This window comes from Ursus americanus, chromosome 26 (genome assembly GCF_024610735.1).
Source record: "Ursus americanus isolate L20-20 chromosome 26, mUrsAme1.1.p, whole genome shotgun sequence".
Taxonomy (NCBI): Eukaryota; Metazoa; Chordata; class Mammalia; order Carnivora; family Ursidae; genus Ursus; species Ursus americanus.
The window spans coordinates 25,026,536-25,049,514 of record NC_142152.1 but is presented as its reverse complement, the minus strand read 5'-3'; the positions used below and the strand labels follow the sequence as shown (position 1 = coordinate 25,049,514).

The 22,979-nt window shown below is 37.6% G+C and overlaps 1 protein-coding gene across 4 annotated transcripts in view; it reads left to right on the top strand.

Moving 5' to 3' along the window:
- The first annotated feature begins 705 nt into the window (after window positions 1–705).
- Window positions 706–22,979, top strand: part of CEP128 (centrosomal protein 128) — a 375,253-nt gene continuing 352,979 nt past the window's right edge. For 2 of the 4 annotated variants that reach the window (XM_045807712.2, XM_087856159.1), the window contains exons 1-4: window positions 706–882; window positions 1,719–1,879; window positions 19,848–20,008; window positions 21,675–21,761. In XM_045807712.2, coding sequence (XP_045663668.2) covers window positions 19,862–20,008; window positions 21,675–21,761 — 234 coding nt within the window. In that variant the 5' untranslated portion in view covers window positions 706–882; window positions 1,719–1,879; window positions 19,848–19,861. Of the gene's footprint in view, window positions 883–1,718; window positions 1,880–14,786; window positions 14,936–19,847; window positions 20,009–21,674; window positions 21,762–22,979 lie in introns of all 4 variants that reach the window. The other 2 variants (XM_045807713.2, XM_045807714.2) reach the window with 2 other exon arrangements.

The window sequence follows — 22,979 nt, the reverse complement described above, 5'->3', positions numbered from 1 at the left end:
TTATAGCTTTTTTTTTTTTTCGACTGAAACCAACTGCTCTCCGTGGAATGCGTCTCTCTCATCTTCTAGAATGACTGAGGAGATGACACCCTAGACTGAATGTAGCAGCAATCCTGCAGTGACAGCCCTATAGACTTTTGGTTTGCTGTTAATGAGCTATGTGATCTTGGGTAAGTCACTCCTTCCGGGCCTAAAGGGTTTGAGTAGATAATTTCTGTTCCCTTCCAGTTCTAAGAATTTGTGAGCCTTCAGAAAAAGACACTGGGCTCTGGTATTAAGGGGATTTGTACATTTCACTTCTGGAAATTACTCTTCCCTATTCTGAAAGGAATGAAAGAAACGGAGTCTGTTATTATTGTAACTACTTTGAATTTTTCTTATTTTTTTAAAAAAGTAAATATTTTAGACTTTTCTGAATAAATTACAGTCGGGGGCAACGCAGCTAATTCACCATCAGGTGTTTCCTTCCTATATAAGCTACTGGCCCTTTAAGAAAAAAAAGAGCAGGGCAAGAGGGCGCGGCCTAGGGACTCAGGTGCCAGCTAATCCGGCTTCTTCCGGTAAAGTCGCTCTAAAGCCTGTCATATGGCATCCTGGGATTTGAAGTTTCTCTTCGGGCTTCTCTCTCGACGACTCCTCACTTTTGAGGACAAGATGGACTACAACTCCCAGAGGGCCAAGCGGCAGGAGCGGGGTCTTGTTCTCTTGCTGTGGCTAGGCGGCTAGTTCAAGTTGCCATAGCTGCGAGTCTGGGGAGAGCACAGTCGGTTGCGCCGCAGCGTCAGGTCAGTTGCACCTTCTGGGTCGCTGGCGGCCGTGGGAGCCGGGAGGGGCCTCGGCGATGATCCGGCTTTAAGGACCTGGGGTCCTCTTCTATCTCAGGTACCTGCCCCCAACCGCCTCCTCGCCCTTTCTTTACTACCTCCCTATCCTATCCTATAAGTTTTAGGTCCCGCTTCCCCTAGTCCCAGAGGTGGGGACGCCAAAGCTGCGTGGAAATCTGGGGTGTGGCCGAGATGGGTGGAGTGTGTGCCAAGGTGGGGGGAGGCAGCGTGCCTGGTGTCCCGACGCCCCTCCCTCAGCGTGAGTGTTCACAGGTTATCCAGGGAATTTGAACTACGTAGTTCTTTTTTGGGGGGCAGCTAGTCTTGTTGCTAGAAGCTGCGAAGCCTGAGCTGTCAAGGATATTGGACTCATTCTGGTGTTAACTTGCCTGGGATATAACTTGACGTTTTGTACCTGTTCAATGGTAACTAAAGTCTGCTGCTCTCGGGAACGCTGTATCAGCGTCGGAAGAGTTGGGCAGCTTATAAAATATTTCCTTTAGGAGCACTAACAGATAGTTCATTACTGGCTAGAAATACAGTTGGGCCATTAAATTCAGAAGTAACATGTTAACTTCGTTATCTGCCTTAGCGAGTTTACCCCACAGATAGACATGCTCAGGGACAGTATAGTTAGCCGGACTTGGGCTACAGTTCACACTAGCCAGACCAAGGGGTGACCAGGCATGAGTGGACCAGTGAAGAGTATGCTGGCTGGGTACTTAGATGTGAAGAATTCCTGTGAGTTCACTGGGGCTTTTGCACGATCCAAGGAACACTTTCTTTGTTGTCTGTTATGCTGTAAATTGTGCATGGTGAGGGTTTTTATCTTTTATTATATAAAAAAATTAAGATTGTAGTTGTATTTTACCCCCTTGTTTCATTTATCTATAGGTGGTTTGGGGAAAGTGTAGGGGCGACCAAAGATCATCTACTTGACTAGGCCTTTTGCCCTGAACCTCATGAAGAAATGATAGGAGGCAGACATATGTGCCTAAGAAGAGCACTGAGGAGAACACAGAGGAGAACAACACGGAGTTTTGGGGGTGTGCTTTGTAAGTATGTTTTCTCCCTAGGTTTCTGAGTTAACAGATTTTCACATATGGTGGGTAAGAATATTTCAACAGGTAGACTTCTGGGGGGCAAGAAACTCTTTTCTAACATGCGGTATAAAGATAAAATAGGATGGTTATGAAAGGGATGTTACAAAAATTCAGATGGACAAAACAGATTTGATGTTACAAAAATTCAGGGCAACAAACTAGATACCTTAACAAAAGCAACAATGAAGTAACTGTTTCTGTTAGACAAGTATTTGAGAACCTATTTTGTCCCAAGCAATGTAATAGGCACCCTTTACATGTTATCTATATAATACTTCTATTCTTATTTTCATTTTACAATAGAGGCAGTTGAGGTTCAGACAGATTTTTTTTTTTTTTTTTTTTTTACTTGCTTGCTATCTGGTGCCAAAACAGTGGTCTTTGTCACCAGATATTTTGACAAATCCCAGCCCTGCCCATTGCAAAGAGGCCCCATTGCTGTTTATGATTGTTCTCTAATCAGATTTGATTTACAATTAACATTTTTAGATTAGATATACCACATAAGCAGTGTTTACTGTTATTTATCTCTATATGTTCAAATGGTTCTGTTAACCTTTTTTTTTTTTTTTTAAGATTTAATTATTATTTGGGAGGGGGTGGGACTGGGGGAGAGGGACAGAGAGAATCTCAAGGAGATGCTCTATTAAGCATGGAGCCTGATTCCTTGGGGCTTGATCCCACAAACCTGAGATCATGACCTAAGCTGAAACCAAGAGTAGGATGTTCAATCAACTGAGCCACCCAGGAGCCCCGATATTTCAATGTTGAAATTTGATAAAGGGCCCTTAAACATGGAGGGGAGACGCATTGGGACCTTGCAATAACACCATGTACAAGATCTATGTTGTACAAAATTCTTAGAATTAAAGAATTTTAGAGTTAGAGGAGCCTGATAGGGTAATCTAGCCCAAAAATTCTCAACTGCAGTCTTGATACATCTGGGAGTAATATGAAAATAATCTAGAGTTTGTTGTTATCCGTATAATATTGTCACTGGGTTGATTCTATTATGAAATGTTTTAAGTCTGTTCATACTATTCTATAGTGTGTTTTTCTTTCTTGTTAATGTATTACATGTTAGCACATAAATTTCCACCTTGTCTGTTTTAACTGCTACCAGTGTCTCAATGACTAGATCCATTTAATGTATTGTTTGTTTTTTCTTTTCTTTTCTTTCTTTCTTTTTTTTTTTTTTCTAATTCTGCAGTGAAATTATATACACACCTACACACAAAATGTATACATCCATCTTCTTTTGTTTTTCTGGAATAATATTTATAGACACAGAATCTCTGAGTCAAAACATGCATATTATTTTTATTTGTCTTGCCAGTTGTTTTCCAGAAAAGTTATTCTATATTATTTATTTATTTTTTTAAAGAGTTTATATATTCAATAATGAAGTGGTCATCCTACGCATTAGTCCTTGGCCATCAAGTGAATCCTAAATAGAAATTAAAAGTGCCAAAAAAAAAAAAGATTTATTTGAGAGAGAGTGCATGTGCGCGCACACACACACACACACACACACACACACACACAGGAGGGCCAGGGAGGGGCAGAGGGAGAGGGAGAAGCAGACTCCCCACTGAGTGGGGAGCCCATGCAGGGCTGGATCCCAGTACCCTGAGATCATGACCTGAGCTCAAGGCAGACGCTTAACCAACTGAGCCACCCAGGCACCCTGAAAAATTATTCTAGTTAATACTCTTATAGCAAGGTGTACCCATGCCAAAGTTTTTTTTCATCTGTACAAAACAGAGAAACAAGAATATGATTTTATCATTTTAATTTGCAATTATTAGTGAAATTATGTTATATGTTAGGGATGTATGTATTCTGTGAATAGCCTGTTTACATATCATTTTGTATCCTTTATTACTGCACTGTTGTTTTTTTTTCCTATCCCTTCATTCTCACATATTGTAAATATATTTCTGAGTTTGTCCTTTAGATTGTTAACCTTGTTTCTGGTGTCTTGTTATTAATGGTTACCAATGATCCTAAAAGACGGATCAGGCCTTTCTCAGATATGCACACCTCCCTGAAATTCTTGTAACTCTTAATGTAGATCCGTACAGTGCTGGTGCTTGGAGTGTTTGGGAGATGGGAGTATTTGTGGTTACATGAATCGAGTTAGCTGGATTTAGAACATTTAGAGTCTACCCTATGCATTAGCGATGTAAGTATTCATGTAAGTGTTCATGAATGAATGAATGAATGAGTGCTCATGGATGAATGAACTCAGGGCTGAATGGAGGAGCAAATTAAAGTAAGCCTGAACTAGACTTTTCTGAATGAAGAGAGATGTCATTGAAGAAGTGACCTATGAATAGTATTTATTTATTTATTTATTTGGTTGTCAAATGATCCATTATTGAAATATTTTTCTTTTTTTTTTAAGATTTTATTTTTTTGTCAGAGAGAGAGAGAGAGGGAGAGAGAGAGAGATTGTGCACACAAGCAGGGAGAGTGGCAGACAAGGGGAGAAGCAGGCTCCACCCTGAGCAAGGAGCCCAATGCGGGACTCAGTCCCAGGATCCTGGGATCATGACCTGAGCCGAAGGCAGACACTTAACCAACTGAGCCACCCAGGTGTCCCTAAAATATTTTTCTTTGTAGTTCTTAACTACTGGGCATTCCACTGCACCGCCTGTTGTTGTCATCTATGATGTCATGCGGGTGCCAGCCATCAACATTGCAGCTCACAGATTGGACAATCCCCAGGATCTCTTTAATGGTTCCAGAGAGTTCTCTGGGTAAAGATCTGTGACACATCTGTTGGGCAATGTTGACAATCTCATCAAAAGTGATATTTCCACTGTGCTTAATGTTTTTCTTTCTTTCTTTTTTTTTTAAAGATTTTATTTATTTATGTGACAGAGAGACAGCCAGGGAGAGAGGGAACACAGCAGGGGAGTGGGAGAGGAAGAAGCAGGCTCTCAGCGGCGGAGCCCGATGTGGGACTTGATCCTGGAACGCCGGGATCACGCCCTGAGCCAAAGGCAGACGCTTAACGACTGCGCTACCCAGGCGCCCCGCTTAATGTTTTTCTGCTTCTTTCTGTCTCTTGGTGATTCCTTGAGGGCTTTGATAATCAGGGCAGAGGCAGAAGGTACTACTTCATTCAGACCCAGGGGGCTGATCTTTGGGGCCAGGGCAGACATGGCACCAACTTCCCCACCAGTGCGAAATAAGACTTTGATCTCGTTGGGGTCAAAGTTAGGTGGCATGGTGGAATTGGCTGATGTTGGATGAACTTGGATTCGGGATAGCTGAAGGCGGTTGCACCTTGGCCTCCTCAGAGCCAAACACCAAAAGCCCTATGATAGTATTTTAAAGGAAGAGGAGATAGGCAAATTTTATAGGTCTTAGAAAGAAAGAAAAAGCTTGATGGTGGAAGAGTGAGGCCTTTAAAATGGCAAAATGGGTTTACCTGTGAGCAGCAATTGGTACATTGAAGCAGTACTGAGAATGGACCCATATGATAAAGAGTTTAGGTAATTTGGAGTTTAGAGTTCCATAGTACAGGTAAATAATATTTGAGGAATGCAGGTACCTGCAGATGACAATGATAAATTAAAGTGATTTGTGGTACGTTGAGGAAACCCTCTAGGTTTGATTCAGTTATAAGTTTTAACAAGTATTCTAGTCAATTTGAAATGTCTATTCTTGTTTACTCTAAATAGACATTATCAAGTATTCATATTTATGCTGTTTTTCAGTTCAATCCCTATTGTTTGAAGGTTTAAGATAATTAATCTAGGCCATTTACTGCTAGAATTATTTCATGCAGCAGTTATTTAATTAGTACACGCTATTTGCAAAGTCCTGTACTTTGAAATTTGTCTCTGGATTAATCAAACAGGATAATAAAGAAAATTGTAAATTCATTTAAAAATGTTCCAACTACAGGCCCAGCACAATGCAAGGTATTGAAACACAACCATAAACAAAATTGATGGAATCTCTGATGAAATTTAGAGTCTACTGAGGGAACAGACAAGTAAACAGCCAGTTAGCAGTCCGTCGGCTGTGATGAGGTAGTATCCACTATGGCAGGTAGGCCCAGAGTTGGGCTGGGGCAGTGAAGGAAAGCTTTTTAAGGGTAGTTTCCTGTAAACTGAGATTTGAAGGAAAAAGTAAGAGTTAGCTAAGGGAAAAGGAGTGAAAGACTGTTCTAGGCTATGAATCCAGCAGGGAAATGAGTATGCCATATTCAAGGAATTAAAAAAAAATTCCCTGGCACAAATAATTACATTTTAAGGACATGTTTAATAAATGTCTTGCTATGATTATAGAACTATAAGAATGCAGAGGGAGGAATGATCACTTCTGGCTGGAGATGGAAAGCTTCACTGAGATTGTTATTATTTGTGCTATGCCTGGAAAGATGAGTAGAATTTCAATAAGTGGCAGTAGTACACAGCAGAAGGTGTTCTAGACAGAACTAATGATATTAGGAAAGGGGGAAGTTAGGGAGGATAGCCGATCTATGGTTTTTTTGTTGGAGAAGGGGGTGACTAGCTAAGGGTCTTGAATTCCTGATTCAAGAACTTAGACTCAATCTTACATGGGCAGTGGAGTGTCTGTGAAAGTTTGAAATGGCTAGGAAAAGACTCACAGTTAGAGAAACCATTTTGGTGGCTAGGACTGAGTTGAGAAAAGTCCTGAATGATGAGTGGTGTCAGTGGCGATGAGAAGGGATAAATAGGAATGTGGGTTTTGGAGAAAGGTTTAAGACTCAGCCTTGCCACTTGGTGGCTGTATAACCTTGGACACTTAAACTTAGCTTCTTTAAGCCTTTTATGTATATATTTTGATGACAGTAGTATTTACTTTGTAGGGTTATTGTCATACAGTAATCTGTTGTGTGAAAGCCTTAGTTATTCAGCATTAATATTATTTTAACTTTTGTTTTTAAAAAAGGTTTTTGAAATTGAGGTTTTTAACTGGGGTCTACTATGTACTCCCAGTAATTCAGTTTTTAAATGTAATTGGTTTTAAATGGTATTATAGTTCATTTCATTTCTAACCCTATAGGTTTTAAAATTTCTGTTCATACATTTAAAAACATTCCCAGAAACAGTTCATGGTACAAATCAAACTTAAGAACTCCAATGACCTTTTTAAAATAAATTTTGTAAGTGTTTTTTTCTTTAATACTTTGGAAAGAAAATATAAATCATCTATTTATCCACTTCTAAAAATAAGAATAAATGCCAAACTGTTAAATGAACATATCAATAAGTACAGTAAAAATATATTCCAGTTTTTTTATTATAAAAGAGTTAAAGGAAAGATCGAAAGATGCAAAGTAAAAGAAGAATGGGGCCAGAAAGAAATATGGGTATTGAGAGTGGCAGAAAAAGAGAAATAGAAAATACATATACACCAGGAAGAGAATATCTTTTTTTAAAGTTTAAAGTATTAGGATATGGTTCCTGAAAAAATAGGTACACTTTTCTGCCAGAAATGGGTTGTAAATATTCTTAACAAGAGAAAGGATTATTTAAAAGATGTCTTAAAATAGTTGTAGTAAGTTGGATTTATAGCACATTTAAGTTTTCAATACTTTATTATCTTATATTCATCATATAAACTTTAAACAAGTACATATGGAACATTCTGGCCTTAAATGCATTTCTTGGAGGGGGAGGATGGATCATAAGAAATATAGTAGGAGAGGACAAAGAAAACGCTTCAGTGATTGGGCAGTGTATTTGGAATTTACATTCTTTTATGGATAGAATGCAGTGGAAAAAGCACTAGCTTAGAGGCAGAAAGATGTGGGTTCCACTTCTGTTTTTGCAACTTTTTAGCAGAGTCATCACAGACAAATATTTTACTCAAAGCTTTGTTCTTCTTCAGCAAAAGTAAAGAGTTGTAATTGTACCAACTTTACTGGATTGAAATGGAGATCAAAAGAGAAAAGGCTAATGAAAATGCTGTGTCAGCCATAAAGCAATATGCAAATTTAAGGTATAAATAGCAATAAAATATTTTCTTTTTTTCAAAAAAAATTTTTTTTTAAAAGATTTTATTTATTTATTGGACAGAGAGAGACACAGCGAGAGAGGGAACACTAGCAGGGGGAGTGGGAGAGGGAGAAGCAGGCTTTCCTGCTGTGCAGGGAGCCTGAAGTGGGCCTCGGTCCTGGGATCGTGACCTGAGCCGAAGGCAGATGCTTAACGACTGAGCCACCCAGGTGCCCCAAAATATTTTCTTAAAATTTTTAGTGTTGTTTTGTTCACTAGGAAAGTCAAGAGGAGTTTCTTTTTATACTTTTTTATTTTATTTTTTAAAAAGATTTTATTTATTTGTCAGCGCAAGCAGGGGGAGCAGCAGGCAGAGGGAGAAGCAGACTCCCCACTGAGCAAGGAACCCCATGTGGGGCTCTATCCCAGGACCCCTGGATCATGATCCAAGCCGAAGGCAGACGCTTAACCAACTGAGCCACGTAGGCATCTCTCTTTTTGTACTTTAAAAATAAGGAGGAAAGAGAACAGTGTACTTCATAATATACTTAAGAAATTGCTTGTTTCTTTAAAAAAACTTAAAGTTATAGAGAGAACAAATATCCCCAACTGCTATTTATGATTGTTCAGAAATTTTTTTTTCTCAAAAATTTCTATCCTTTCACTTGTTTTATCAACTGCTTATGCTTATTTTGTGCATCCTAATTTGAATCTGTCCTTTCTTTCTTCCACCATTAGAAGGCAGCCTAAAACCAACCTGTTTTCTCACAGAGAGTAGGCTTGAGAGGAAACTTCAGGAAATTAACCATCTTCTGAACCAAACCAAATGATTTATTAGGAAACCATATTTTTCAGTTAGCTTTTGCTGCCTAACAGATCAAACCTTGGAGGCATACAACAATACATGTTTATTGTTTGTGTGATGGGTTAGCTAAGCTGTCTGGTTATCATCCCTAGACTCACTAACTTGTCTATGTTCAGCCGACTGATCTACTGATCTAAGCTGGCAGCCACTGGGCAACCATGGATCCCATACTTTCCAACAGCATAGCCTGGCCACATCCTCACGGTGATGGGATTGTTGCAGGAGAGCAAGTTCCAGTGCGTAATCTCATTTTAAACCCCTGCTTGTGCCAGCTGAGCCCAGTTGCTTGGACCTGGGCTGATAACGCCATGGGCAGGTAACTCCATCTATGGTAGGAAGGCAGTGTATACAGGGAGGGTTGAAGAATGAAAGCCAAATTATGTACTGTAGTACACTTTTGTTCTGAAAGTACTTTCTGATCTATACAATAGGGAAACATTCTAAGTGGGAAAACATTCTAAGTAGTTTTAGTCCTTCTGCTCAGTAGTAGTATATCCTTCTGGTTTTATAATCCGTAGGGATGGCTAATATCAAAGTTGTATTATCCATTTTTCCTTCTTGTCTGTACAGGAAAGCATTATCTTTTGGGCATTTAACCTTGATTCATTCTTCATGATTGAACTGCTCATTTTTAACTGAGGAAGGAGACTGGTAAACTTCCTTTGTCTTGGTTCTTTATCTAAAATAAAGTTGCAATAGGAAGATCGGTAGGAGAAGGAAGGGAAGAATGAAGGGGGGGTAAACAGAAGGGAGAATGAACCATGAGAGACGGTGGACTCTGGGAAACAAACTGAGGGTTTCAGAGGGGAGGGGGGGTGGGGGATTGGCATAGGCCATTGATGGGTATTAAGGAGGGCACATATTGCATGGTGCACTGGGTGTTATATGCAAATAATGAATCATGGAACACACATCGGGGAAAAAAAAATAAAGTTGCAAGCTCAACTGCTAAGTGGGGCCAGTCAGGTAACTTACCATATGAAGCAGGTCCAGTAGGGATTGGGGAGAACAGGCAGGTGTGTGCCTGACTCTAGGGCAGTTACTGTGTCCATGTTGCCATGGGAAAATGCACCCCCAGTGTTGCCAGATCTCTGGATTTTTTGAGAAGCTGGAAATTGGAATTTTTATGTGAAATCTCTGTTTTCAAATTAAAGCTTTAAAGTAACACAGTGAGTGTTATTTTTAAGTACATGTTGGTTGTTGCCTGGATTTGGTATGTCTTCCAGTTTTCTTACTCCAATTTAAACAAAACGGTGTCAGAAACTTGGGGATGCTAGCACCATCTTTGTCCATGCTGATATCTTGCTCAGTCTGAAGCAGTTTGGACAATTAGTAGAGGTCATCTGTACCCTCAGAGGACTTCATTCTCATCAGCTATTTTGGGAATATTGTAATATATATATCTTTTGGTTGGCAAATAAATGCAAGAGTGCAAATCTAGGGTTTAATTATAAGTAATAAATCCATCTTGGGTTTGTTAGTATCCTTTTTCTGTAAGTTTTTTTTTCTTGAGTGTTCATTTGTTGTTTTTTATCTTGACATGTTTTATTTTCTATTTAATTTTGTAAGCTGCTTCATTTATTTTAGAAGTGTGTGGGTGTATAAATCTAAAATATCTGTAGCATTCTGATTGTGAGACAGGGAGGGGGTTATTAAGTAACTTTATTTTCTTTTAATACAGCACTGATTTTTATCAGCTGGCACATATATAATTATCTGAGCAGCTACTAACTTTTTTCTACATGTCTGAGTAAGCAGTCTTTTTGTATGCTGCATGGAGTTTTCCAGAAACATCCCTGCTTCCTGCTGGCTGGGTACTGGTCCCTGTGACTCTGTTCTTGAATTCAGAGGTATTGGAGTAAAGTGAGCAAAATGCAGCCGAGGGGTGAGCCTTCCTGGCTTCACCCATGCAGTAGAGGAGCGTGGGAATATGTGGGAGAAAGAAGAAATGCATGGTAGCAATACGAATAAGTGGAATATACAATAAAGAATCAGATCCTGTGTGTGTGTGTGTGTGTGTGTGTGTGTGTAAGTGTTAATTCTCTAAAAAGTTCTTAACTGGGAATGATTTAACTAACCCACCCCCTCCTTGCCCCTGCCCTAGGGACATTTACCAATATCTGGAGATAGTTAAATTTATACCCTGGTAAAAGGATGTGAGCGCTTTGCTTGTTTGTACCTTCTTTAGTTCCTTTTTTTAAAAAAAAATATTTTTAAAAATATTTTTTTTTTATTTGACAGTGAGAGAGCGTGAGTGAGAGAGAGCACGAGTGGGGGAGAGGGTTAAAGGGAGAGGGAGAAGCAGACTCCCTGCTGATCAGGGAGCCCAACAAGGGGCTCTATTCCAGGACGCCAAGATCATGACCTGAGCCAAAGGCAGACACTTAACTGACTGAGCCAGCCACCCAGGCGCCCCATAGTTCCTTTGAGACAGATGGTTTTTAACTGGATCCTGTTTCCTTCTCCTCTGTCAAACTTTTCTTCATCTTTCCAGATGAGTGAAAGGTTCCTGACCTGACTCCCCTGGCATTTTGTTATATTACTTATCTCACCATGTATAGTACTTTCATAAGCCCTTTTCTCCCATCAGGGACTGTGATTTTTTAAATTTACTTTCATCTTCCGTTTCTAAGGTGGTGACAATTCAGTAAATGATGAATGCAGGAATCTATTGCATCTCTTTGATTCTGTTGCCTATGTCTTACATTATCTGCTGACTTAATAGAGAACTGGCTGATGGACTAGACTGTTAATTTTGACCTTATATTAACTTACCAAAAGCTTTTGAGAGTTTGAAGTTATAGAGGAGCACTGGTATAAAGAAGATAGGTACAGTTGATAATTGTACATGGTAACCTCTGCTGGCTTGTTAATTTTTCCTCTTGAAGGAGAAAGTAAAGCTCTCAAGTCCTACAGCTATTGAAACAGTGAGAAATGCTTTCTAAAATTTGAACTTGGTTAGTGATTAAGCTTAAAATCCACTTCCCACCTCCCCCCAACATCCTTAAATATCAGCATCATTACCTTGAACATGGAGGACAGTTGCCTTGGGCAGGGACGGCTGAGGCGCTTGAAGGCCACAGAAGCAATCACCTACTTAACATGCACTAGTCAGCCTTTGTGAAATATCACCCCTGATGCTGGGTGCTTATCTTTTGTGGAACAGCTTGCAAATCCTAATTGTTTTAAACTGGCTCTGAGGGAAAGAGACTTGAGAATCAATAAATTATAGCTCTCATACATACAAATGTGCATCATTACAATGAAGACAGTCTGATGATTCTTTAGGTCAAATAACAAAAGAGGTGGTCTTGAGTTTGTAAAGACTCCCTGACAGTCCCCCTACAGGATTGAACGCAGTTTTACTCTCTGGTCGGTGTTCAGGTTTGCATATGGACATTTGTTTTTGATAGATCCTCAGTGGGAGTGAATTGATGAGGGTTCATTACTTGCTCTGGTGGCTGTCTGTCTTCTTTATAAGGTTCATTAGGACAGAAACAACAATATTTATGCCTTTAAATACTGATGTGTTGGGAACAGCTAAATAAACTACGCTAAGAATTGTACCATCTGGTTTCAGACCAAGAGCTTTCTCTAAGACTCTAGAGACTTTCACCCAAGGTCACCCCTCTGAGTCCTTTCTAGAGTCTTGGAAAAAGCTCAGCATCTGAAAAGCAGAAAGCATGAATATTATCATTTTTCTCATCAATGAGAAGTTTTGTTGTACCAGTAGGTGGTAGTAAGCTGCAGAGAACACGTACTGTTTTTTCTTCAGTTGAAGGAAATGCGTTTCTCACCTTTAATTAGGATTTAGGTGGTTCAGCTTCTTTAAATTGTTCTTAAATAAACAAATAGTTCTTGAAAGAGTTCTTCAGGCGTTCCTCAATTTTAGCAACTCTTTTTTTTCTGTCAACAAATGTCATGCTCGTATTTCTTATAATGGTGAGAACAGAGTTCTAATCCAACGGAATGTTCTTCCTTTAAATCTTTAACCATAATGATAGATTTTTCTTGAGTATACATTGATGTTTTTCTACTCGGATTAATAATTTCTCTTTGGGTTTCAAATTGTAATTGTGATTAAATATCATTCTCGAACCATTTTTAATTTGTTTCCCAAAGCAGAATTTGATTGCATAAGCCATGTCAGTGCACATTAGTATACTTTCACATAGTCCTTCAACTTTTAGGTTTGTTCTAGTATTTAGAATGTTTCTTTAAGAGAGTTAATTTTTGAATCTAATGACTGTCCTTCAGCACAATTGCAAAGATAGAATCATACATGATTTAAAAAATTATTCTTTTAGCTCATAAACTCATGACAAATGGTTTCTTTTGTCAGCCGGTATTCTCCAGTATGGGACAGTAGACTTTGACATTGTGATCCCGTTTCTTTAGCTCATCAGTTGGTGAAGACTAGTGACATGACCTCACTTAGGAAGGTGTCAGGAGATCAAGAAAGTTGTTTGGGAGAAGGAAACAACTATCAAGAAAAAGGGAATTCTGAATACAGCTTTTATTGAAACACATTTTCCAGGCTGTCATCCTGTTATTAATCTGTTGTCTCTAAAGGTTATGTTTATATTTTTCTTTCTTTTAAGTATATATTATATTTTTCTTTCCAATTATACAGTCATTGTGGAAAATTCAGGAAAGATAGGAATGTTAAAAACATAGAAATTTACTATAAATGCTGGGTGGTAAATATACTTTTGGTTTATTTTCTTACCCTTTTCTTGTTGCCTTTTCCTGCTCCTTTAAATTTTTTTACTGATAATTTATATTCATATCTAGATAACATATAATGTTTATTACAGACTTCATACTTTTGTCCTTGTGATGCTATTAAATGTCTCCAGAAACAGACTTTTTAGTATCTGTATACTGTTTCATTGCATGAGAGGTACTGTATTTTAACCATTCTTTTATAATTTGGAATTTAAGTTTTTATTTTACCTCTATTATAACTTCTCAGTAAATATCCTTACATATAAATTCTGTATGTATTCAGATGATTTTGTTAGGGGATATTTTTGGAAATGTAGTTAGTAGGTGGTAGGTACAAACTGCCCTTGATACATACACATTTACACATTCCCCCTAGGACCGTAGAGGTGTGCTCTTTCCCTTACAACCTGGCTAACCATAGACATTATTATTTAACAGGAAACAACTTCATAGGCTAGAAAAGCATCTCATTGTTTAATTTACATTTTAGGTTAATTAGGTAGAACAGTTTTTTTATAGCCATGCATAGTGTTTACTTATGTGACCACTCTCAATAAACTTTTATCAACATGGAATAAATCTAGTGCTCTGGGTACAGTTTCACTGGGGAGAAGCTTTTCAGAGGCCTGGTCAATTTTCATTAATGCCACTGATAGAATATATGATATTTTTAAAATTTTTAAAATTATAATATAAAATAAGACAGTCTTAATGGAATAAAGTGTTTGTAATTGGCACTTACTGCTTTGTGCTTTTCTTTTTTACTCAGTTATATTAAGGGGCTCTTTGGAACTATTTTAATGGCTCTCCATATAGTCACTCCAAGTTCTGATTGTGTGGCTGGCACAAGCCTCTTGCCAATTCTAGTTGCTGCTCCTTTCTCTTTTGTTTCTCTCTCCCTCCTTCAACTCTGTGTCTGGGGAGTGGTGGTGCTGGCTCATGAGACATGGCATCTTTTGATAAGGTTGGATCTCTGCCACCACAGCTGCCTTCTGTGTTGTGACACTTAGGGTAGGCGCTCTCTCAGTTAGCTTTGAGGGTCACGTTTGACCTTGTGAGTTGTCAGTAATAGTTGGACAAAGTGCTCAGGTTCTATCAACAAAGAAAATGATCTAATTTCTGTTTTTATTATGGATTTTTTTAATGTCTCTTAGTTCAACATTTATGACATTAATGTATAATTAAAGTGCTTAGATGGTTGCTGAATGTTTCATATTTTATATTTAAAAAGAAGCCATGCAGAATTCTCAGATCGATTTCATCTTACATCTTGATATCTTTACAGGAATTCCATCAGATGCAGGAGTTTGAACATCTTTTATTGCTCAGAGTAATTGAAATTAATAGCCGGAGACTTTGTGTGTGTGTACCAGTGAAATTCATGCTGGAAAGTGTGATTTTTCTCTTATTAAAAATATGTAATCCCTAGTAGGGGTAAGTGAGAGGGTTTTTTTTTTTTTTTTTGTATTGTGTGACAATTACACATAATTTAGTTCAGTTCTTTAATGCTGCTAAGATTTTCTGTTTGAAAGTTAAATTCAGATACCTCATGTTTTCACTTGTTAATATTTATCAACTGATTAAAATGTATGTTCCTTAAGAAAGACTGTGAGGTACATATACCTGTGGTAAAAGTACAAAAATGTGTCCTGGAGAGTTAAACATGAAATCATGCTAGTGGTTGTCCCTGATGTGAGGCAGGAATACTACTTGGTGGAGGGCGGGGTGGAAAGGTACTAAGACTTTATTTATAACATTCCGAATAGTTTAAAAAATATTAGAAGGATACATGTCAGAATCAGAAATAATAATTATATATATTTTAAATTTTGTTAGGTAACATACAGTTCAGTATTGATTTCTGGAGTAGAGTTCAGTGATTCATCAGTTACATACAACACCCATTGCTCATCACAGCAAGTGTACTCTTTAATACCCATCATCCATCTAGCCTGTCCCCCACCCACCTCCTTCTATCAACCCTCAGTTTGTTTTCTATCGTTAAGAGTCACTTATGGCTTCTTTTCTTTCTCTCTTTTTTTTTAAATTAGTTTCAGAGGTAGAATTTAGTGATTCATCAGTTGCAAATAACACCCAGTGCTTATTACATCAAGTGTCGTCATTAATGTCCATCATGCAGTTATTCCTCCCCCCCCGGCCCAAAACCTCCCCTCCAGCAACCCTCAATTTGTTTCCTAAGGTTCAGTATCTCTTATGGTTTGCCTCCCTCTCAATTTTCGTCTTATTTTATTTTTCCTTCGCTTCCTCTATGTTCATCTATTTTGTTTCTTAAGTTCCATGTATGAATGAAATCATATGGTATTTGTCTTTCTCTGACTTATTTTGCTTAGCATAATACCCTCTAGTTCCATTCATGTCATTGCAAATGGCAAGATTTCATTCTTTTTGATGTCTGAATAATATTCCAGTGTGTGTGTGTGTGTGTGTGTGTGTGTGTGCACATGTATATATATCATGCGTGCACACATCCCCCCCCCCATCTTTATCCATTCATCTGTTGATAGACATCTGGGCTCTTTCCATAGTTTGGCTACTGTGGACATTGCTGCTATCAACATTGGGGTGCAGGTGCCCCTTCAAATCACTACATTTCTATCCTTTGGATAAATATGTGGTAGTGCAATTGCTGGATCATAGGGTAGCTCTATTTTTAACTTTTTGAGGAATCTCCGTACTGTTTTCCAGAGTGGCTGCCCCAGCTTGCATTCCCACCAACAATGTAAAAGGGTTCCCCTTTTCCCACATCCTCGCCACATTTGTTATTTCCTGGCTTGTTAATTTTAGCCATTCTGACTGGTATGAGGTGGTATCTCATTGTGATTTTGATTTGTATTTCTCTGATCCTGAGTGATGTTGAGCATTTTTTCATGTGTCTGTTGGCCATTTCTATGTCTTCTTTGGAGAAATGTCTTTTCATATCTTCTGCCCATTTCTTGAGTGGATTTTTTGTTTTTTGGATGTTGAGTTTGTTAAGTTCTTTATAGATTTTTGATACTAGCCTTTTATCTGATAAGACATTTGCAAATATTTTCTCCCATTCCATAGGTTACCTTTTAGTTTTGTTGACTGTTTCCTTTGCTGTGCAAAAGCTTTTTATCTTGATGAAGTCCCAATAGTTCGTTTGCTTTTGTTTCTCTTGCTTTTGGAGTCATGTCTAGCAAGAAGTTGCTGTAGCCGAGGTCGAAGAGGTTGCTGCCTGTGTTCTTCTCTAGGATTTGGATGGACTCCTGTCTCACATTTAGGTCTTTCATCCATTTTGAGTTTATTTTTGTGTATGGTATAAGAAAGTGGTCCAATTTCATTCTTCTGCATGTGGCTGTCCAATTTTCCCAGCACCATTTGTTGAAGAGACTGTCTTTTTTTCCATTGGATATTCTTTTCCTGCTTTGTCGAAGATTAGTTGACCATAGAGTTGAGGGTCCATTTTGGGTTCTCTATTCTGTTCCATTGATCTATGTGTCTGTTTTTGTGCCAGTCTGATACTGTCTTGATGATTGCAGCTTTGTAATATAGCTTGAAGTCTGGAATTATGATGCTTCCAACTTTGGTTTTCTTTTTCAGTATTACTTTGGCTATTTGGGGTCTTTTCTGGTTCCACTCAAATTTTAGAATTGTTTATTCTAGCTCTATGAAAAATGCTGATGGTATTTTGATAGGGATTGCGTTGAATGTGTAGATTGCTTTGGGTAGCATAGACATTTTAACAATATTTGTTCTTCCAATCCATGAGCATGGAATGTTTTTCCATTTCTTTGTGTCTTCCGCAATTTCTTTCATTAGTGTTCTGTAGTTTTTAGAGTATAGATCCTTTGCCTCTTTGGTTAGGTTTATTCCTAGGTATCTTACAGTTTTTGGTGTAGTTGTAAATGGGATCAGTTCCTTGATATCTCTTTCTTCTGCCTCATTATTAGGGTATAGAAATGCAACTGACTTCTGTGCATTGATTTTACATCCTGTGACTTTGCTGAATTCCTGTATCAGTTCTAGCAATTTTGGGGTGGAGTCTTTTGGGACTACATGGAGTAACTACATGGAGTATCATGTCATCTGTGAAGAGTGAGAGTTTGACTTCTTTGCCAATTTGAATGCCTTTTAATTTTTTTTTTGTTGTCTGGTTGCTGTGGGTAGGACTTGCAGTTCTATGTTGAATAAGAGTGGTGAGAGTGAATATTCCTGTCGTGTTCCTGACCATAAGGGAAAAACTGAAAGTTTTGTGGATGATATTCACTGTGGGTTTTTCATATATGGCTTTTATGATATTGTGGTGTGTTCCTTCTACCCCTACACTGCGGAGAGTTTTTATCAGAAAATGTTGATTCTTCCTGCTTTCACTAATGGAGAATGCTGGAAAGTACTTTAATTTAGAGTAAACAATTTTAGGTCATGTGGTATCAATTTATGAGACACATACACAGAAAGTGATTTCCTAAGTTTAAAAGGTGAGCTTTATCTTTAATATTTCTCCTCAAATACATTCTTTTGGACTTAAACAATTGTGATCCAGGGAAAGCAGAGCCAAATAATTGCTTTGGCCTCTGTTTTCTGGTTCCTGTTTCCTGATGTGAGAAGCAACTACACTGTAGGCACTGTACCTTTGAACTTATGGACAGGAGATGGGAGGCATGAAGCAGAGGAGATGGGCATGGCTGGGCGTTGAGAGACCTGCACAGGGCATAGACAGGTGTCTGACAGTGTAATCTCTGGCCCTCTCTCTGCTGTCAGAAGTTGGATGTTCTGTTGGTTCTTTTTCTGATGCTACAAAGACAGAGTGTATTTCACTTAACCGCCCCCCCAACTTATAGCAACGGTCCTTGCTTATCTTTTTATTTAGTTTTATTATATCTAACATTTTAATTAATTAATTAATTTAAGGATTTTATTTATTTATTTGACAGAGAGAGAGACAGCCAGTGAGAGAGGGAACACAAGCAGGGGGAGTGGGAGAGGAAGAAGCAGGCTCCCAGCGGAGCAGGGAGCCCAATGCGGGGCTCAATCCCAGGACTCTGGGATCACGCCCTGAGCTGAAGGCAGACGCTTAACGACTGAGCCACCCAGGTGCCCCTTTATCTAACATTTTAAAAACATAACTGCTTTCATGAATTGCTCTAGGACCTATTTATATTTAGCAGATACGCTTTATCTTTGTTTTAGATGTATGGTCATGTACTTCCCAGATGCATTCAGAATAAAGATCCAAAAAGTCTAGAATATTCTAGATCATTAATGAAAGTTTTCATCCCAGTGTATATAATAATCCAGAAAAAATGGCCATATAGATTTTCGTAAGATTATAACAGCGTTAAAGATTGTTAAGCCTCCATTAAGCAAAAAATGAAATTGGAATACTCAGTAAACGTCCACTTTTGATCAATGAGTGTTCTCTTATGCTTTTCTGTTCCAAATATATTTTTTTCTTCAAATTCCATAAAAGATTTTTTGAAACTTTTGAGGTTGTCTTGCATGAAATAATTTTCTTTTGCATTAAATCAAATTATTGAGGTAAGGATGGGAAGAAAGCATATTTAGAGAATTTTCTACTGATGAAACTATACTGAGGATGTTTGGCTTTCTATTTTGGTGGAAATGTTGAAGATGCCATCTTCTCACATATTTGTTATTATGGAATTTGTACCTCTGTTATAGCATTTGTTTAATTCTGTATTTTAAATTAGGTGCATGGGAGGCACCGGACTGGCTCAGTTAGTAGAGCATGGGACTCTTGATCTCAGGGTTGTGAGTGCAAGCCCTGCATTGGGTGTAGAGATTACTTAAAAAAAAAAAAAAAGAATTAAGGTGCATGAGAGTATTCACTATACACTGAATGGAGTTCTCTTATTTTAGGTCATTCTATGAGTGTTGTATTTTTGTTTAAAGATACACATATTTTTACAGCTTGGCAGAATGGACTTCAGACCAGTATTGAGACCTGCAGGTCCTAGCTTAGAGAATAACTTTTTTTTTTTTTTTCCTATGGTAGAGATGCCAATCTACCAGTCCCTTCTACCTTGCACTGTTGTTAGTAAGATTAGGTTAGATACTATATGTGAAAGTGCTTTTAAAATTTAGGAGCATTACACAAAACTAAGGGATTATTATTTGTAACCATGACGAAAATCATATCTGAAGAATTCCTGTCTTAGAAAAAACAAAGGAGAGAGAATTACATGGGGAAGTGACTTGTGTTTTTAAGCTACATGTTTAGAAATTATGATATGCCAAAGGACTAATGTAATACTTAAAAAGATCAAAATGCAAATGGTTAATTTAATCTCGTATTTCCATGCTCTTTACTATTTGATTGACCTTGACCTGGTTTTGTTTTAAGGATTGTGTACATCAATGGCAGAATCCTCCAGCGATTCAGACCACCTTCGCTCTCGTGATCGATTGAGTCGTTGGACTGCCAGGTCAACATGCAGGGAATCTCTAAGTCGTCCTACAGTAGGCGTCACCAAGAAGGTCAACACTATAACAAGTACTTTACAGGTTAGTTAAACTATGGTTGCATTTAATAGATTTTAAATAGTTTAGGCTGAGAAAGAGTTTTGGTCAGTGTATTAGTTTTTTTGCTGCTGTAACAAATTACTACAAAACTAATTGTATAATTAAGTTATTATTTATAATTAATTAAAATAACAAAGTTATTTTTTATAGTTCTGTGCATCAAAACCTGACAGTGGTCTTATTGGACCAAAATCAGGGTTCCATAGGGCTGCATTCCATTCTGGAGACCCTAGGGGAATATCTGTTCCTTTGCCTTTCCCAGCTTTCAGAAACTGCCCACATTTCTGAGGTCCTCTTCCTTCATCTTCAAAGCCAGCAAGGGTGGGTTGAGTCCTTCTCATGTCACATCACTTTGACTATCTTCTGCTTCCCTCTTCTATTTTTAAGGACACTTGTGATTACCTTGGGTTCACCCAATAATCCACGATATCTCCCCATCTCAAGGTGCTTAACTTGAGATATATATCATATCTACAAAATTCCCTTTGCCATGTAAGCTTACATATATACAAGTTCCAAGGATTAGGACTTGGGCATCTTTGGGGGCCAGTATTCTGCCTAACACAGTCAATAAAGATATTTGAAATATATGATAGGTTGTAGAAGTGTTTTGGGATAAGGCAATATGTCCAAGTAAAATGTGTGGGAGTGAAACGAGTAGGAATTACCACAATTTATCTTCTTGTGGACATGTGCCTTTAGAGAAGTTGCTCATATTTTGGCTACACAGATTATTCATGGATGAACAATATTGAGATGCCATTTTTATTCAGAGGCTAACTTTTGACTGTGTTTGGAATTTTGAATGGAGGCAGTTTATATCTTCTCCATAGAAAGGACTTGGTAATACAACCAAACTGGGCAAAAGAAAACTTAGAGTTTTTTTTCCTACCCATTAATCTCTTGTTCTCTTATTTTGCCTGGATAAGCAAAGATTTTGGCTTTTGATTGCTTTGAGTTAGTATGGATAAGAAGAGGCTAATTTCTGGTGGAGAAGCCATAATTTGATTTAAAACTCGGAAAGTCTTTCTTTTTAAGCTTATGTAAAGTAGAATACCACTGGATTTTTGGTGTGCTTTCCCACTGATAAGACATATTAGTAAGTATATATTTTTGAAAGAAATGCTTTCATTAATCTCTCAGGTAAAACCTGGCATATTTGGGTAGAAACCGTGTTTGTTGTGATTAGAACTTAATTTGTTGTTTATAGCTAAAGGTTAAAGGATACTTTTTTTCTTTTTTCCTAATCAAGTTCTGAGGTGAAGTTATAATTGAAATAACATTGATCCTAATGATTCGCTTCTCTTATACACAGTCTACTAGGTTTGTTATCTCAGGATTCCTTTTCTATAAAAAAGGTGTGAATTAGTTGAGGTACACAAATTAATAATGAAGAGTCTTTTTGTTGCCAACTGATTATGGAACCTTGGATAAGGATTTAAATTGTGTGCTTCAGTAAATTGTGGATTGATTTGGGTTTCTCTCTCAGTGGTTTTAATATTTATTTGATTTATAAAGTATATTAATATCCAACTTAAGGGTGATATAAATTGTACCTTTCACAAATGGTTGACTTAGCTATTTGACATACTACCAAGACTGAGGAAAACATTGGAACAATTAATAAAATCCATTTTCTTTTTTAAAGGACACCAGTCGGAACCTGCGACAAGTAGACCAGATGCTTGGACAGTATCGAGACTATAGTAATGGACAGGCGGGTGCTATAGAACATGTGAGAAATGTTTACATATGTTTGTATTTTTCTTACCTACCTTTTTGGAAATCAATTGTTGAGAAGTAGGGAGGTGTGATAAAGGATAGAACAGCTTTAGCTTTTAGCATTTCTTTACTATTTTTTAATAGGTTAGCTTGTCAGATGGATTGCCAGCTAGCTTATATAGATTAGATTCTATTGAATTTGAAAGTTTAAAGTCAAAGGAGGAAGAATTCAGGACATTAGTTAAACTGAGACTTACTAAATTTTTTTAGTAAGGGCTGCTGTTACCCCTCTTGGGAATTAAGAATTTTATGGATGGTTTATTTTAAAGTAATATATGTTCATTGGTTAAAAAAATTATAAAACCTTTCTTAGCCCTTCTTAGTTCCACTCCAAAGAGGTAACAGTTTGACAGTTTCTTGTGTATCTTTCCGAGCATTTTCTATGCATGTATATACATAACTACTTTATAAATAATGAGAGTTAATTCTTTGCTTTTTCATTTATTGGTGAAAGCTTAAACAGTATTAACTAGTAGCGGAAACAAACCTACTTTCTCATGCTGAATATTACATGCTTCATTATGGTAGCAGATTTCCTTTGAATGGAGGAATTGAGGAATGAAATTATGTATTAGGTAAACTTCTGTATAGATAAACATTTAAAACAAAATGTATTCTGTGGCGTTAAGCCTCTTTGGTAGGCCTAGTCAAATAATGCTGAACTCTGGGGTGTGGCTTTATACATGGGAAGTAAATAAACTCAACAGGTATTTCATTTCCATCTGAGTTATAAGTACATAGAATGCAAAGCTACTCATTAAAAATAAGACATAGGGAGCAAGAGTTTTTCCTTTTGCCGTAGGCCATTCCTTAGTCTGGTCTACAGTCTCTTCCTTCGTTTCCCCAAATTCTCGTTCTGTTAAAACAGTTGGTTATCAATGACTTTTCCCTGTAGCATACCAGAAGAGTATGTCATTCATTGCCTTGTATTATACTTACTCATTAGAGGAATGATTTTTACCCTGCCACCTGTAAATTACCTGGGGGAGTATCTGTCATAATCTGTGGGAATATCTGTAAATTGGAAAGAATATTTCTCACAAGTGATTCAGATGGGCTCTTCAATGAAAATTGCTTTCTTGGCATTAAACTGCTATGGAATATATCATATCCCAAAATGAGGTTTTTTGTTTTTATTTTTTTTTTTAAATCCGTGTGTGTTCTGTTTAGG